At 45.2% G+C, this 16,199-nt stretch overlaps 1 protein-coding gene across 1 annotated transcript in view; it reads right to left on the bottom strand.

Moving 5' to 3' along the window:
- The window catches only part of LOC124010405 (UV radiation resistance-associated gene protein-like), a 133,277-nt gene that overhangs the window by 97,364 nt on the left and 19,714 nt on the right, over positions 1-16,199 (bottom strand). The window contains exons 7-8 of the mRNA XM_046322815.1: positions 10,599-10,704; positions 4,279-4,405 (exon numbers count right to left, since the gene is read on the bottom strand). Of these exons, the coding sequence (XP_046178771.1) occupies positions 4,279-4,405; positions 10,599-10,704 (233 nt within the window). The remainder of the gene's footprint in view (positions 1-4,278; positions 4,406-10,598; positions 10,705-16,199) is intronic.

Here is a 16,199-nt window from a genome sequence, read left to right on the forward strand (position 1 = left end):
ATGTATTAAAAACTGTTTTCACTTGGTCATTATGGGGTATAGTGTGTAGATTGCTGAGGATGTATTTTTTATTTCATCCATTTTAGAATAAGGCTGTAATGTAACAAAATGTGGAAAAAGTCAAGGGGTCTGAATACTTTCCGAAGGCACTGTATGTACGGTCACGGTGGGGACGATGTCATCAATGCACTTATTGATGAAGCCTGAGATGGTATACTCCTTAATGCCATCAGATGAATCCCGGAACATATTTCAGTCTGTGCTAGCAAAACAGTCCAGTAGGTTAACATCTGCGTCATGAGAACACTTCGGTATTGAGCAAGTCACTGGTACTTCCTGCCTTAGGTTCTGTTAGTAAGCAAGAATCAGGAGGATAGAATTATTGTCAGATTTTCCAAATGGAGGGTGAGGGAGAGCTTTGTATGCGTTTCTGTGTGTAGAGTAAAGGTGGTCTAGAGTTTTTTCCTCTGGTTGCACATGAAACACATACTGGTAGAAATTGTTGGTTTGATGCCTTCTCCATTAAACACCGGTAACTTCACACTGCTACTTTGATCAGGAAAAAAAAGAAACTCCCCACACACAGCACATAAACCAGCTACACATGAATAATGATGGCAGGATTTGTTTTACTTTTGTAAATAAACATTTAGTCAAATAAAGAGAAGCATAAATACAAACCCCAACTCCCTCCAAACCATCCCATGTACACCACTGTTGACAGGCTGAACGCAGCACAGATAGAGTTGCTCCAATACACACAACTTCAAACCCAGTTGGTTCAAATGACCCGCTCTTCCACTTCATGTTACATGTCAAAGTTGTTATGCCCAGACAGAAACACCAAAGCGGGGTGGCAGGGAGGATATGGGGGGGGGGGGGGTACATGGAGGATAAGCGAAGGGGAGGTTCGGAGGCCAGGGCCAAATTTTCATCAGATTAAGAATGATAAGAATTACTGTCTGGAATGGAACAGAATAGCCAGCCCTTTTGGTTTAAGCAAAGACTTGAAAACAGCTTTCTAAAGGCCCCCTTCACCTGCATAGGCCCTTAGCTTGCCCTGGCTTTTATGGAAGCACCACTACTACCCCTCCACCCCAGTCTCCTAGGCATCAAGCCTCTGCTGCCAAACTAAAACAAATGGAGACTGTGTAAAAATGTGTGTGTGTGTGGAGGGCTACCCTGTGGTGCTGTTTGGCTACGTCACACAGCTTTAGAGATGTTGATCTTTCACCACTCTCCAATGTTGTTGTGTTCGCCCTTCAGAGATAAAATAATAATATCCGCCTTCACTACCTCTATGTCACGGGTGGAAAAACACCCACACACCCTACTATAAAGAGCTACCTCTTTCCATCTCAGTAAAGAGTAGAGGGAGAGAGAGGGGGGAGAGAGTAAGAGAGAGTTGGAGGGAGAGAGAGCAAAGGAAATGTGGAGGAAGAAGGGGATAAAATCATGAAGCAAGGACAGGGTGTGTTACTGTGTAACGATGGAGGACGTGACTGTTGTGGCCTGTGTTGGTACAAGACAGGAAGTCTGCCCTTCAATAAGAAGTCTGCCCTTCAATAAGCCCTCCTTTCCTTTTCCACAGCCCTGCTACACTCTCTCCATCCTTCTCTCCTCTGCCCTGATGAAAGGCCTGGAGAACATCTTGAGGTTGCTCACGCTCTCCGTGCAAGGGGGGGGGGGGGGGCAGCGAGAGAGCGAGTGAGAGCGAGAGAATTGGAAGGCTGGAACGCAGATCGTTTTCAACACAAAGCGATCCAACAGACCGGCCTTGTCGTCATCAAACCCCTTCAAGTCTCTCACACACACAATGTTAAGTGTAGAGAGAGAAAAAGGCTGAAAGAGATTGAAAGAGAGGGCGAGAGAAATAACAAGAGAAAGAGATGTCTCTCAAGTAGCTCCTACCTGCTCTTATAGGCCCCCTCCAGTCCAGTAATACCACTCTATCACTCATTAGTAAAAATGTCAGTCACAGTCGCCCTCTCTCGCCCTCAATAATTCAACATGGTCGCTGTGCAGCCGAGGGAGCTGGTGACTGTGGGTATACTGTTGATAGGTTTAGTGGGGGACCAGAGAGCTGAGCTAAGTCCAGTGATAGATACCCCCCCACATCTCTCGCCACTTTATAAATCCTGACTCTTAACTCTGGGTAACTAACTCCGCCACTGACGTTTATTGGCCTACAGTCGCCTCTGTGCCGCGGCAGAGAGGGAAAATAACTACTGTTAATAACCGCGATAAATACTTTTTACCACCCTAATTTATAACAGCTGCTCAAGGTGGTAGATGGGAACATTAGGTGAGAGGAAATTGTGACCCCTCTGAGCCCGTTCATTCTAAAGGACGAAAGAAAGATGTTGAAAAGAAGAGAAGTAGGAGTTAAAATAATAATAATTGGGACAGCATGATTAAGCAGAGGACTGTGGGGGTTAAGGTTAAAATAATGCTCCGGTTTCTCTGGGCTTTGTCTCTACAAAGAATTACAGCTCTGCTCAGGCCTCTTACACACGCATAGACACACACAGGGATGCATGCAGTCCACCAGCACAGCAAATCAGCAGCCATTGGACATCCTGTTAACTTACCCTGGTGCTCTCCTGTATCTTCACACAGTCATAGTGGCCAAGCGTGGCGCACTCACTCACGCATGCACAGTGTCTACCAGCTTCATAGCATTCATCACATACCTGTGGCAATATTAAACAAGACTCATGAAACCCCCAACCCATCACTACCCTCACACGCACGCCACCCCAGTACTGTATATTTGTGTTTTTCCCCCATTTGTTGACAGTAAAGGGGATCGTCAGAAAAACAGTCATTTCACAGAAAAGACTGAGGATTGGAAACAGACAGTGCAGATGTGATTCCGACACGGTTTCAGAAAAGCTCAATATAATGTAGCCTAGTGGGTAGCATGGGGTGGACAGAGACTGGAGCTAATGACAATGCTCTCTGGTCCTAGTAGTTCACTGAGGTGAGTCAAATGATGGTGTTACCATGGAAACCATACATACCTAACCTGCTCTTACTACCAGGTACTTTTCCTTGTTCGTTTAAATAAGCACCTGTCCTCTCTTCACAAAGGACATTCTCTATTTGTGACCAGGATTTCCCTCCAGCAGTGGTCTGAGTGGTGACAGAGGATTAAGGTCCATTCATCAGGACAGGGACACAAAGAGAACCTTTCCTTGACCCCTCCTTGTAGTGTCTGTGTGTGTGCGTTCATCCATGCATGTTGGTTGGTTGGCTTACTGTGTGTGAGCCTGGATGTTAAGAACACAGTGTGTGCAGGGATGATGTGCTGCAGTGCAGACAGCCAGCCAATCATTAACAGAAGGGAGAATTAAGCTAGCCCCTTGGTCAAACACAGAGCTTGGATCCCTCAGAGCCTTAGTCCACCCAAGTCCTCTCAGAACCCACCCTACCCTGATGTTAAACAAATACAAAAACAGACTGTTCAGAGAAAACAGAAGAGGTAGAAGGAGGGACGTGGAGAGAGGGGGTCAGAGAGTGAGAGAATGATACATTTGCATGTGTACAGTATATGTATGTATGCGTGTCTGATTGTGTGAGTGCATGAACCTGTCTGTGCGTGTCCATCATTGTATGGTGGTGTGGATATGAACACTGCTTGGTGTTTAATTTCCCTGTGGACATACCAGATATGCAGCAGTAAACTGGTCTATAAAACAAACCCACCCATCCCAGACATGATACAACCTGCAGTTAATTCAACCCATATAATTGGCTGAATGACACCATAAAAGGCAAAGGATTTACTTTACCGGCCCTGGTAGGACAACTTGGCTGGCCGGCAAAGACATTTCTCTGTCTGAAAGTGTCACACGGCCAGGGTAAACAGTCACCGTGAAGGAGTGACTCAGAGCCTCCAGGCGTTCAACAGTGAAAGAGGTTTCCTGTATGTGAGGTGCTGTAGTGTACTCTACTGTAAATGTTTGGAGTGGAATATGCAGTAAAATACAGTAGAGCACACCAAGAAAAGCTGTTGGCTGACCCAAAGTGTACCTGTCTGTGGGTTGCGTTCCAAATGGCCACATACTTCCTTTGTATTGAACTACTTTTGGCCAAAAGTAGTGTGAGCTATATAGGGAATAGGGTGCTGTTTAGAACGCACCCTGTGTAAAGCACGTATTAGGAATACAATCCCATGTGAACCCCCAGTCCCACAATGTATGCTATTTAAAATTGTGGCCATGTGGAAATGCCTGTCTATTGTGTCTTTAAGGTGCAACTCCAAATGCCATTTACCTTTCTTCTGAAGCACTGCTCTCTCCTTCTGTCGCAGGTCTGTCTCCCGGCCCAGCGCTTTCCTCTGTCTCTCCAGCTCACTGCGTAGCGTTCCCAGACGCAGCTGCATACACTCCCGTTCCTTCTTCTGAAAACAGAGGCGGGTATGGAGAGAGAGAAACATTTGAAAAGAAAGAGATAGAAAAGAGACAAAAGATCAAGGGAGGGAAAAAGGAAGGATAAACAGAAAGAGACAGAATACACAGTGATTCACCACAGCAAGTGCTTTTAATTGTCCCTGCCCACCACCATACCCCCATTAGGTCCTTTAGAACAAACCATGTAATCTCGGGCCAATCACGTAACGAACTCATTCAATACGCCTCTACTAAACCCAAAAGACACGATTAATCCTGGATGAGCAAAGACAAGTGGGGCCCACAGAGAATGACAGAGGAGTAAATCATATATTTATATAATAAATAGAATATATTTGCATGGGCAGCACCATTGAGGGCTTCCGCCATTTTCATTTAGTCAACTGAGTGGGACTTGCAACTTCATTGGCTGATCCCTCCTGGTGACAGGATGGATCAGTCAATCGTGAAGAAGAAAATGAAGAGGAGTACTTCAAAATGGAGATTGCTTCAATGGTGCTGCCTACGCCATCACAGACGCCACAATGGCACAGATACAAAGATGAGTCCTTTTATCCATCTATGGCGGGGCCTCAAACCAATTATTTCTAAACAACCCCTAAAATCAGCCTCCACGAGAGAAATCTGAGATCCTCATGAGAAATTCCACGGTAACGGAATTACACTTACATTTTGAAATGAAAAATCGTAGTGTATGCCAAACAAAACCCATTGATTTCAAACCATACAACTCTATGCACAATGACTACTTTCAACTATTTACACAGTAAATACATATATTTTGTTAACATTTATTGGAAAAACTGTGCAGATACAGTTTGGTAATAGAATTACGGTAAAATCTCCGTCATGCAGAGGGCAAAAGTGAGATAAGGTCACTGTCAAGCGAGAGAAACAATACCGTGTGAAGGACCAGGATGTTATGCAGCAAAATGGTATCTGATAGAAGTTGTGGACAAGAGCAGGATGCACATGCGTTTGTGGAGGTAGGAATCTGTGCCGATGGGTTAGGCTGAGTGTGCAGGGAAGGGTTCATTCTGGGACGGACATTGTGGCTGAACCCTCACTAAGGCCTGGAGCAAAGCTGACTGCAGTCAGGAGAGGAGAGGCTGGGCCCTTAGCTGCCACATCCTGACTAGAACTTCCTCACTTCTGCCCTTTTCTCTTACATTGAAGGCTGTATGTTAAGAAAGGCTTGGGCTTTATCAGAGCTGAGTCAAAGTCTAGGAGGAGAGGAAGATAAGAGACCACCAACATCACCTATTCATTCATGTCAGCTGCAGACTAACCAACAGACTTGTCCTGATGGGAGCTTCATTTCTAGTAAGGTTATCACAATACCAGTATCGCGACACTACGATAGCAGATTTTCCATGGCAAAAAAAAAAAAAAACACAAATTAGACTAAACTCTATGGTCTTATAAAAACCTACTTCATGTAAAGTATGGGTGCTATAGCTTGCCAAATAAACAAATGTGACAACATAATGCTGTTTGTTTCTAAAAAAAAACAACTACATCCACTTCAGGCTTTGTTTCCTTGCCACGATACAGCCAAGTATAGAGATACTGGTATCGTGACAAGCCTAATTTCTGGCGTTTTCTCCTACACTGCAGAGTGTGTTTGTAAAGACAGGCTTTGTCTTTAGCAGGGCTTTAGCAAGACTGGAGTCAGAAAGTCTGAAGAGGGAGCATCCTCTTAGCACTCCTTTCATTTGACAGCTTCAGACTATCCAACATCCTTGTCTTCCTAACTTCACCTTCTTGGTGGGGAGGGGAGCATTGAGTTACAGTTAGGCATCGTATGACAGTCCTAATCATCCAAGGCCATTCCAGGTAGACGATAACCCCTTCTCTTCCCTGGTCGGTAGACAGTTGGCTGTAGATTGATAATGTCTGAGGGAGGAACTGCAGGGCACAGGGGTGATGGAGGGGGCAGGGCCAGTGAAACATCTGAGTGGACAGACAGACTGAATCCTGCTGTGAATGACTGGGTAGCCCTATAGCCCCATGAGGGTAATAAACACAGCCTGACGTTCCAGTCTATCACCATATCAAACACTGCAGACTGTCAGAGCAGTAAGAGTGAAGCTGTGCTGTGTGTTTGTGTGTGTTTCCAGATGGTCTCGATTGGAGGGAAGGAAGGGGCATATGAGAAATTATCATGAGACAAAACTATTGTGGAGGTGACGTGATAAATGTGGTACCATCTCAGAAATTGTACAGTACACCATAAGTATCCTAGCAGGCTTTGGTGTTGGGAGGAGGTGGTTCAGGGTCACACACACACAGTGCTGGCATCAACACCAGATGACTCTCCCTCCTAACACAGAGTGTCAGGTGACATCTAGCTCACCACATGCTCCATGGCCTGGGTAGACCTGGATAGAGCGCTCAGTATGCAGGTCATTAGTCAACATGTCCAGCCACCACAGGGTGTCTCCCCATCAGCCCCTAACATCTCACTATATCTGGGGTTCATTTAAGACCCTGTTGGGAGGACCCCTCCAGCCCTGGATGTACTACCCCAAATGAAGAACAGCGCTTGCTCTTTCGCTGGGCACATAGGTGGGGAAGATAAAAGGAGAGAGAGAGAGAGAGGGATGGATGGATAGAGGGATTTATTTAACTAGGCAAGTCAGTTAAAATCAAATTCTTATTTACGATGACGGCGTACCGAAAGGCCTCCTGTGGGGATGGGGGCTGGGATAAAAAATATGTTTCAAAAAAGGACAACAACAACATCAGGAGAGACCGAAGACAACCACATAGCATGGCAGCAACACATGACAACAACATGGTAGCAGCACAAAACATGGTACAAACATTATTGGGCACAGACAACAGCCCAAAGGGTAAGAAGGTAGAGACTACAATACATCACGCAAAGCAGTAAATATGTCCATGATTGAGTCTTTGAATGAAGAGATTGAGATAAAACTGTCCAGTTGGAGTGTTTTTTGCAGCTCGTTCCAGTCGCTAGCTGCAGAGAACTGAAAAGACGAGCGACCCAGGGATGTGTGTGCTTTGGGGACCTTAAACAGAATGTGACTGGCAGAGCGGGTGTTGTATGTGGAGGATGAGGGCTGCAGTAGGTATATCAGATAGGGGGGAGTGAGCCCTAACAGTGTTTTATAAATAAACAACAAGCAGTGGGTCTTGCGACAGGTATACAGCGAATAGCGCTCATCCTCCTCCATCTCAAACCCCCTTCGATTCCTCTGATCGGTATCATAATCCACCACCAAGGAAAAGGTTCATGAAGGCCAGAGAGAGAGTTAGCTGCCTGAGCAGCTCTCTCCTTTCCCAGTCTGGCTGCTTGATATGATGGTCCCAATCAGTCCTGCATTCTTCCATCCTCAGACCCACCAAAAATTAACCTTAGAGCACCTTTATTTTGCCAGTTGTCTAGAGCAGCATGTGGTATCAAAACACAAACACAGACAGACACAGAGACGGCGATCGCAGCTAGGATCAGAGTAAACGCTGATAGGCCTCTTATCGACGAGGTCTTATGAGGCTTTTGTAGGAAAAGAGCGGGTGTCAGTCACTCAGACAGGCCAGATAAAACCTCCATCTCCCTGAGTGTCACAGCCCATATGGAGTGCAGGAATGCTGCAGCTCGCGTGTTAACCACGAACCACTGCCCTCCTGTGGTCCAGAGTTGATAGGTAGGGTGTGGCCAATGTGTGTGTGTTGTATGTAGTCTGTGTGTGCATGCGAATATGTGCCAGTGTGTGTGTGTGCGCGCACGCGCTGTATGTAGTCTGTGTGCATGCGAATGTGTGTGCATGCACGTGTGTGTGTTTGCGTGAGTGTGTGTGTGTGCGTAAATGCACACCTACCTGTGTGTGTGTGTGTGCATGGTGTGTGTGCGCGTGCTTTCATACGTGCATGCATGTCCTACAGCCTGTTTGAAGGGCCCCAGGACATCAAAGACTGTCGGTCAGCTGAGTCAACAGCGACAGAGGAATAACCTGGCCGTAACCCTGGAGATCAATGGCAGAGTGTGGGTGAGAGGGTGAAAGGGCCACGGTGGGCCGTGGTGGTGGCCTCACCTCTGCACTCTTTGATCCCACACAGACAAGAGAAGGCGTGGGCAGACTGAGGGCGAGAGGGATACTAACAGAGAGAATTCACACACAGAGAGGGAGACCCAGTGTAAGACACACACAATGCTCCCCTCTTTTGAAACCACTAACTCAATAAAATGATATTAAAAGGAGTGGTCAAAGCTACAGTACACAGAGAGAGCAGCGGGGGCTGAGCTGATCTGAAGGAGGTATAACATGATTTATTAGCTGAGGTGAACTCTGAAAAGCCTTGGAATGTTTCATTGAGGTGAAGTACCAGCCACAAGCCCGTTTCAATAGGAGAGTTGTGCTCTGTGTGTGTGTGGGCCTTCATCACCGGACTGCCTGACGGTGCTGGTAAGTAGTCAGACTAATTCAGCGGTAAAGAACACAACATTTAGATATCAAAAGGCTGAGGGACAGATAGAGGGTGACAGATGTCTGAGGTGTTGAGGTGAACAACAAGAAGAGACTGTTGGAGCAGTCTCCTCAGACGGCCGCCACACTCCTACAGATATGGTGTCCTTGTTTTGGCAGTCGCTGACGGTCACTCAATGAGCCCTGTCAGATAAGAACTTTTAGATCGGTAATTTAGTCCAGCCAGTTTCCTAAAATTGAAGTAATACTGACTGTGCACGCAGGGCATGTGCCCAGGGGCCCTGACCTCCAGGTGCCCCCCATTGATTTTGTTAGTCACTCTCACTCAGATGTCATAAGTCATGGACAAATATGTGAAATGACAGGAAATAAGCTTTAAAAACGGCACATTAGTTCTCTGTGCCCATGGCAAAATGAGTAGAATTGCATGAAAAGTATTGTGAAATTGCAACATGTTCTCTTCGCCCAATAGCAAAATTGCAGGAAATGTACTTTCAAACGTAACATTCTCTCCATTGCCAAGACTGGGGCCCAGTAAAAGGTTTTGCCACGACGTAGAGTGGCCTAGCCTGACGACTCACACTCAATTCTTCCACTGCTCTGTCGTTCGCAACATACTTCAGTCTGAAACCGCCATCATTAAAGTCGTTTGTGGGGCATGAGGGGCATTGTACAAAACAAAGTCATTAGCGAATGGATTGTCTCTAACCAAAACTGCGTGTGTACTGGGTCTGGTACAACCCATCGGTTTCTGGAACAATCAGACGGCCCTGAATGTGTTCGCATTCGGTGAAGGGTCGGGGAGGTACTCAGATCCAGACTCATAGTGGATAAGAAACTAACCTCTGTGGGCGTGACGTAACATTTGGTGGTAGCAAGGAGTCTGGGTAGCCAGGCAAGGGGAGGCCCAATAAACACATTTATTTTAGGGCCCCCAAAAGGCTGGGGCCGGCCCTGGCTACTGGTTGAATGCATTTAGTTAAGAGAGTTATGTAGTTTAACTGCACAAATAGATTGATTGCAAAAATCAGTTGACTGCATGTATAGGTATGGATGTGGGGACGCAGACACATGAGCCACTACGGCCCCCCATGAAGAGTTCAGATTTCCTCCACCCAACTCAAAGTTGCCCATCCCTGCTTTAAAAGAAAGCTGTGGAGGAGGGGGGCAGGGGGGTTAAATCCTATCTGCACAAATCTGCTTTTAACGTAATAGGGTAGCATATACCTTGAGAACCAAAACATGGAGGTGTCAAGAGCCCCAGGGCTTTTATAACAGGAACTTGTGAAGTGTGCACTTACAATAAACACAACATTCAAAACCTAGGATTTACCGCTCCATTTTCACAGCAGTGTGGCTGCAAATTCTAAAAATGTCTAATATGCTTGCTTTCTATTAGTTTTGATTTGACTCGAGGATAAAGACGAGGTTGGAGACAAATCGTGGGTGTCTTGTTAAAAAGCCCCCCTGCAATAGAGGGTTAGAGGTGGTCATTTTGGCTGAATACAGGAGTAGCTGCTGCTGCTTATCTGGTTCAGCACAATTATCTTAAATACACTTTAAATAAGTATATTTCAGTTCTCATAGCCAGAGGTCTCATCTAACTAACTGACTATTGTAGTTCGCACATAAACACGTGATACTGGCACGACGTAGATAATGGGTTTGCAAGAGAATGAGTTGCAGATGAGAAGAGATCAGTGGAGGATCTGTATTTTGCTGGCTGACTCACACGCTTGGTGCAGGCCGTTGTCGTCCTTAGTTTCTCCTCAATATCCTTGCCGATCTTCTGCACGGTCACCTGGGTCTGCTTGATGGCTCTCTGGGCCGTGTGGAGCCTGGAAAGTACAGGGAGGAATAACATCAGGATAGGCTCTTCACCTCAGGAACTCAATAGACATGTACTGTATAATAGAGGATGCTTGAATGTGATGCTGACAGATTTATATCAGTAGGCTAAATAAATAAACACACAAGAACAGAGGGCGGACACTCCGGAAAGTGTAATGTCAGCCATCTTGTTAGCGTGTTTATTTGCTGTGCTATTTGTTAATGTTAGTTAGGTTTGTTTGGAGGGCAGAGGGAGGAGGTATGAGTTATGATGGACCACATGGGGTTCTTAACTCTGTGGCGACGATTTCTTTCCCTCATTGTTTCACTTCCTGATTTACCGGGGTTTAATCTACATTGTTGTGCCGTGTTGTCTCCAAATGTCTCAAAGTTAATGAAGGTTCCAAAGGAACAAAGGACAAAGCGGTTATTGAGAACATTGAAAGAACAAAGTTCATTAAAATGAGTCTTCAGATGTATTCCTACAGACTCAGGGGACGTAATCAAGTTCTTAAATACCCATTAACCACAAATAACCCACCAGTATTTTAATCATTATTATTTTCTAATATATCTAACCACGATTTAAGGATCAAATGTTGCCCTATGGACCTGAGAGTATTAAAGTCAGACCACTGAGAGAAGCCTCAACGGACCATTTAATAAAACACTCACCACAAACACGGAAGACTTTCCCAAAACCTTTGGGTACTAATGCCATTCATTCATTCATTGTCCTCTCTGGAGAGATAGGGAGGGAACAATAACAACAATACCAAAAGACAAGCCAGAACTTTATTGCAGCTATCAATCACAGACTTGATCAACTCTCCAAGTATGGTTTCAACAGCTCCAGGCCTCATGGGGAGTGAGGGAGACCAAGCTGCTCCCCACAACACAGCAGCCCCAGCGACATGGTTTAAGAGGAACAGACAACCATCACACCAGGCTGAGATCTGAGGGTCCTTCTCACACACACACAAGAGGAAGGCAGCCATTAGCAATAATATTGTCAGAGACTCGAGACCTTCCTGGTTTTGTCTAATTTACAGACACGCTCAATAGGAGATAAGTGTTAGATGTGGCAGTGTGGCCGGCAGTTCCCGATTCAGTCCCTCTCATATACAGTATGAATGGCTCTACCGTCTGGTTTGGGGTCTGGTCTCCTGATGGAGATGTGCTTTTCATTTCTCGTTACTAAAATTCCCCTTCACCATGTTCCCTCAATGGGACCACTTCAGCCCCCATTCCCTCCATGCCCCAACCCACCATTTTTCCAGCCACATCATTCCACCTCTGTCAGGAGTGGGCTGTTCCATACTCCTCATATCTCCATCCCCCCAATCACTGCTAGTCAATCCCTAGGAGAAACCTTAGTACACGCTGCCCAACCTGGCCTGTGTTTGCAGCACTTCTTAACCCAGATAATGTTAAGGCAGATTCCTGCCCCAAACCACTACGTGTAGTCTTCTGTCAATTAAGGCGCCAAAACCCCTGCCAAAACATACAGTGCATTTTCACAGCTTGTAGCCTCAGATTGCAGAGTTCTCCTGGCTTTGGGCTGAATCAGTGGACTTGGTGGAAGCCACAAAGAGTCTTAAGGGGCCAGGACTGTGAATAATCCCATAGTGGTGCCAAAATGCTCTGTGATCTTTCATACTCCACTTCTGGGGTCTTTTAAATTGTCATTAGGGAACAAGTAAACTGAGGGTTGGTGGTATCCCCTTCCTCTAGTATGTATAACTTAAATGGGAATATTCAGCCATATCGCCAGTCTAAAATGTATCTATAGCCTACTATGTTTCTTTCTTAGAATTCCTCAATCATCCTCTCATTCATTAACACATCTTCGGAGCTTAAATCTGAGAAGACTTGTCTTCCCGGTTTAACACAATTTCAAAATTGTGACTACAGACTTCTTTCTTCTATACGAGACTGTAACCACATACAGTGGGGCAAAAAAGTATTTAAGTCAGCCACCAATTGTGCAAGTTGAGAGAGGCCTGTAATTCTCATCATAGGTACACTTCAACTACGACAGAGAAAAAAACAGAAAATCACATTGGAGGATTTTTTATTAATTTATTTGCAAATTATGGTGGAAAATAAGTATTTGGTCACCTACAAACAAGCAAGATTTCTGGCTCTCACAGACCTGTAACATCTTCTTTAAGAGGCTCCTCTGTCCTCCACTCGTTACCTGTATTAATGGCACCTGTTTGAACTTGTTATCAGTATAAAAGACACCTGTCCACAACCTCAAACAGTCACACTCCAAACTCCACTATGACCAAGACCAAAGAGCTGTCAAAGGACACCAGAAACAAAATTGTAGACCTGCACCAGGCAAGGAAGACTGAATATGCAATAGGTAAGCAGCTTGGTTTGAAGAAATCAACTGTGGGAGCAATTATTAGGAAATGGAAGACATACAAGACCACTGATAATCTCCCTCGATCTGGGGATCCACGCAAGATCTCACCCCGTGGGGTCAAAATGATCACGAGAACGGTGAGCAAAAATCCCAGAACCAAACGGGGGAACTTAGTGAATGACCTGCAGAGAGCTGGGACCAAAGTAACAAAGGCTACCATCAGTAACACACTACGCCGCCAGGGACTCAAATCCTGCAGTGCCAGACGTGTCCCCCTGCTTAAGCCAGTACATGTCCAGGCCCGTCTGAAGTTTGCTAGAGAGCATTTGGATGATCCAGAAGAAGATTGGGAGAATGTCATATGGTCAGATCAAAGCAAAATAGAATTTTGGTAAAATCTCAACTCGTCATGTTTGGAGGACAAAGAATGCTGAGTTGCATCCAAAGAACACCATACCTACTGTGAAGCATGGGGGTGGAAACATCATGCTTTGGGGCTGTTTTTCTGCAAAGGGACCAGGACGACTGGTCCGTGTAAAGGAAAGAATGAATGGGGCCATGTATCATGAGATTTTGGAGTGAAAACCTCCTTCCATCAGCAAGGGCATTGAAGATGAAACGTGGCTGGGTCTTTCAGCATGACAATGATCCCAAACACACCGCCCGGGCAATGAAGGAGTGGCTTCGTAGGAGTGGCCAGTCCAGATCTCAACCCCATAGAAAATCTTTGGAAGGAGTTGAAAGTTTGTGTTGCCCAGCAACAGCCCCAAAACATCACTGCTCTAGAGGAGATCTGCATGGAGGAATGGGCCAAAATACCAGCAACAGTGTGTAAAAACCTTGTGAAGACTTGAAGAAAACGTTTGACCTCTGTCATTGCCAACAAAGGGTATATAACAAAGTATTGAGATAAACTTTTTTTATTGACCAAATACTTATTTTCCACCATAATTTGCAAATAAATTCATTAAAAATCCTACAATGTGATTTTCTGGATTTCTTTCTTCTCATTTTGTCTGTCATAGTTGAAGTGTACCTATGATGAAAATTACAGGCCTCTCATCTTTTTAAGTGGGAGAACTTGCACAATTGGTGGCTGACTAAATACTTTTTTGCCCCACTGTAGGTCTAAACATGTCTCTCTCTCAGTAAAGTTTACATTAAGTAGGGTGGCGTGGAGCTACTGCCCTTTCAGATACACATCCCTCTTTACTCATGTTTCCCATATCTGTTGCTTTCTTTAGTCCATTTTCTCAAATTAGGTAATTGGCTAAATCAGTGAGGCTAAAAACTCCATTCCTCCATCCATACTGAACAAGGCAGCTAATTGTCTGCCAATAAGTCACCTAGGCTACATACATCATCTGACTTTTGGGGGAGGAGGGGTGTTACACAAGTGCAGCTCATACCCACTGCTTGTGCTTGAATGTGGTCCATGTGAGAGCAGCAGCTCTGGGTATTAATCCATGGACTACATATGGATGAGTGAAAACGCAACTTCGGCTCTCCTTTTATGATGCAACAACCACTTGTGGTTGGAGTTCGTAGTGGTTGCAGTGGGGAAAGTGGCTATGGTTGCAGAGTGAGAACGGGGCCTGTGGTGATGAAAGTGGGAGATTTTAGTAACTTTATGGGACAGTCTATAAAACGCTTAGGTATGCAGTCCCTCAGAGCCTTCCTGGAACTGCCTCCTTTAGTGGGTTTAGTGCCTGACCCTCCATAGGTTCGTTTTAAAACTAATCCAGCTCGCAGAGATATTTCCACAAATCTATGGTGCCTCCATCTACTTCCATGTTTTTTTAAAATGTTTATTAAAGTCAAATCAAATGTATTTATATAGCCCTTTGTACATCAGCTGATATCTCAAAGTGCTGTACAGAAACCCAGCCTAAAACCCCAAACAGCAAGCAATGCAGGTGTAGAAGCACCTGCATTAAAGCTATTCCTCAGACACCTCAGGATATTACTGTGTGTGGTAGGAGGATGGAGCCCAGACCAACATTAATCACTCCTGTATCTTCAGTAAGTGGGGTCAGACATAACTCCTAATGATGTCACACTTTAAGAAAGGAGGAAAGGGGAAACTCTACTACAACCATTCACTTTCCTTTCATTTTTTCTTTCTTCATTTCAACCTGCTTGGGAAAATAGCGATAGCCATTGGTGATCGTCCTTGGAAACGTCAGGGCAAAACCGTTTTGACAGCTTTATCAGTCTGAGGTGATTGTGATGGAAGAATCTTATATAGCACTTCCCTAGGTGAGTGCTGTTATCTTCCCAGCCCTTAACGCATGTCTGCACCCTTATCAGCTAAACCAGTCTGGGGATAGGAGGGCCTGCCCATCATATCACATCAGGCCCTATATGGGCCCCTGGATCACAAGGTGTGAGGGGGTGGACCAGTCCCAGGCCCCTATGCCCTCACTGGGGCAGTGCAACCACCAGGCTGGCACCCACCCCTCCGGAAAGCACACTGAACCATAACAACTTTACCTTTTCTACAACATGAGGACAACGAGTGAAAATAACAAGTAGGGATTACTGGGAGTTACGATTCAAATAAGTACACACTTTAGATCCTTAAGGACATTCAGTCCTTGATTTAAGATGTAAATGCATCGGAAAGCATAACATCTTAAACCCTAAATCCGTTTGTGGATGAATGCCTGTAAAAGCATGTGGATTCCAACGAGACTATTCTTGAACATTCATATGGAACATTTTCCCTAAACAGAAAGCTGCTTGGAAGCAATCTTTAGAGAATTATTGTTTGCAATGCTGCCTCTCGCAGCTGAAGGGAGGAGAGAAGGAAGCTTTGATGGATTTGAGACTAAATCAATGAGCATAGTCAGAAACACAAATGGCATTGACTTTCTGACCTTAAACCACATCCACTATGTAGTAACTCCTTCCAGAGCGGCCTCCACAAAGCACTGGCTCTGATGGCCCGTACTGTTCATGGATTCATTTACCCAACTGATGATCTCAAAATAAATATTTACCATGGTTTATACGTAGCGCAACAGGCCAGCAATCGCAATCAGTGCCGAGCAACAGCAGAGGCAGATGTATCATCTGGCTTACAGAGATAAAAAAAAATAATAAGTTGAAGAAAAAAAAACGGGTGTT

The sequence above is a fragment of the Oncorhynchus gorbuscha genome, linkage group LG02 (genome assembly GCF_021184085.1).
Source record: "Oncorhynchus gorbuscha isolate QuinsamMale2020 ecotype Even-year linkage group LG02, OgorEven_v1.0, whole genome shotgun sequence".
NCBI classification, from domain to species: domain Eukaryota; kingdom Metazoa; phylum Chordata; class Actinopteri; order Salmoniformes; family Salmonidae; genus Oncorhynchus; species Oncorhynchus gorbuscha.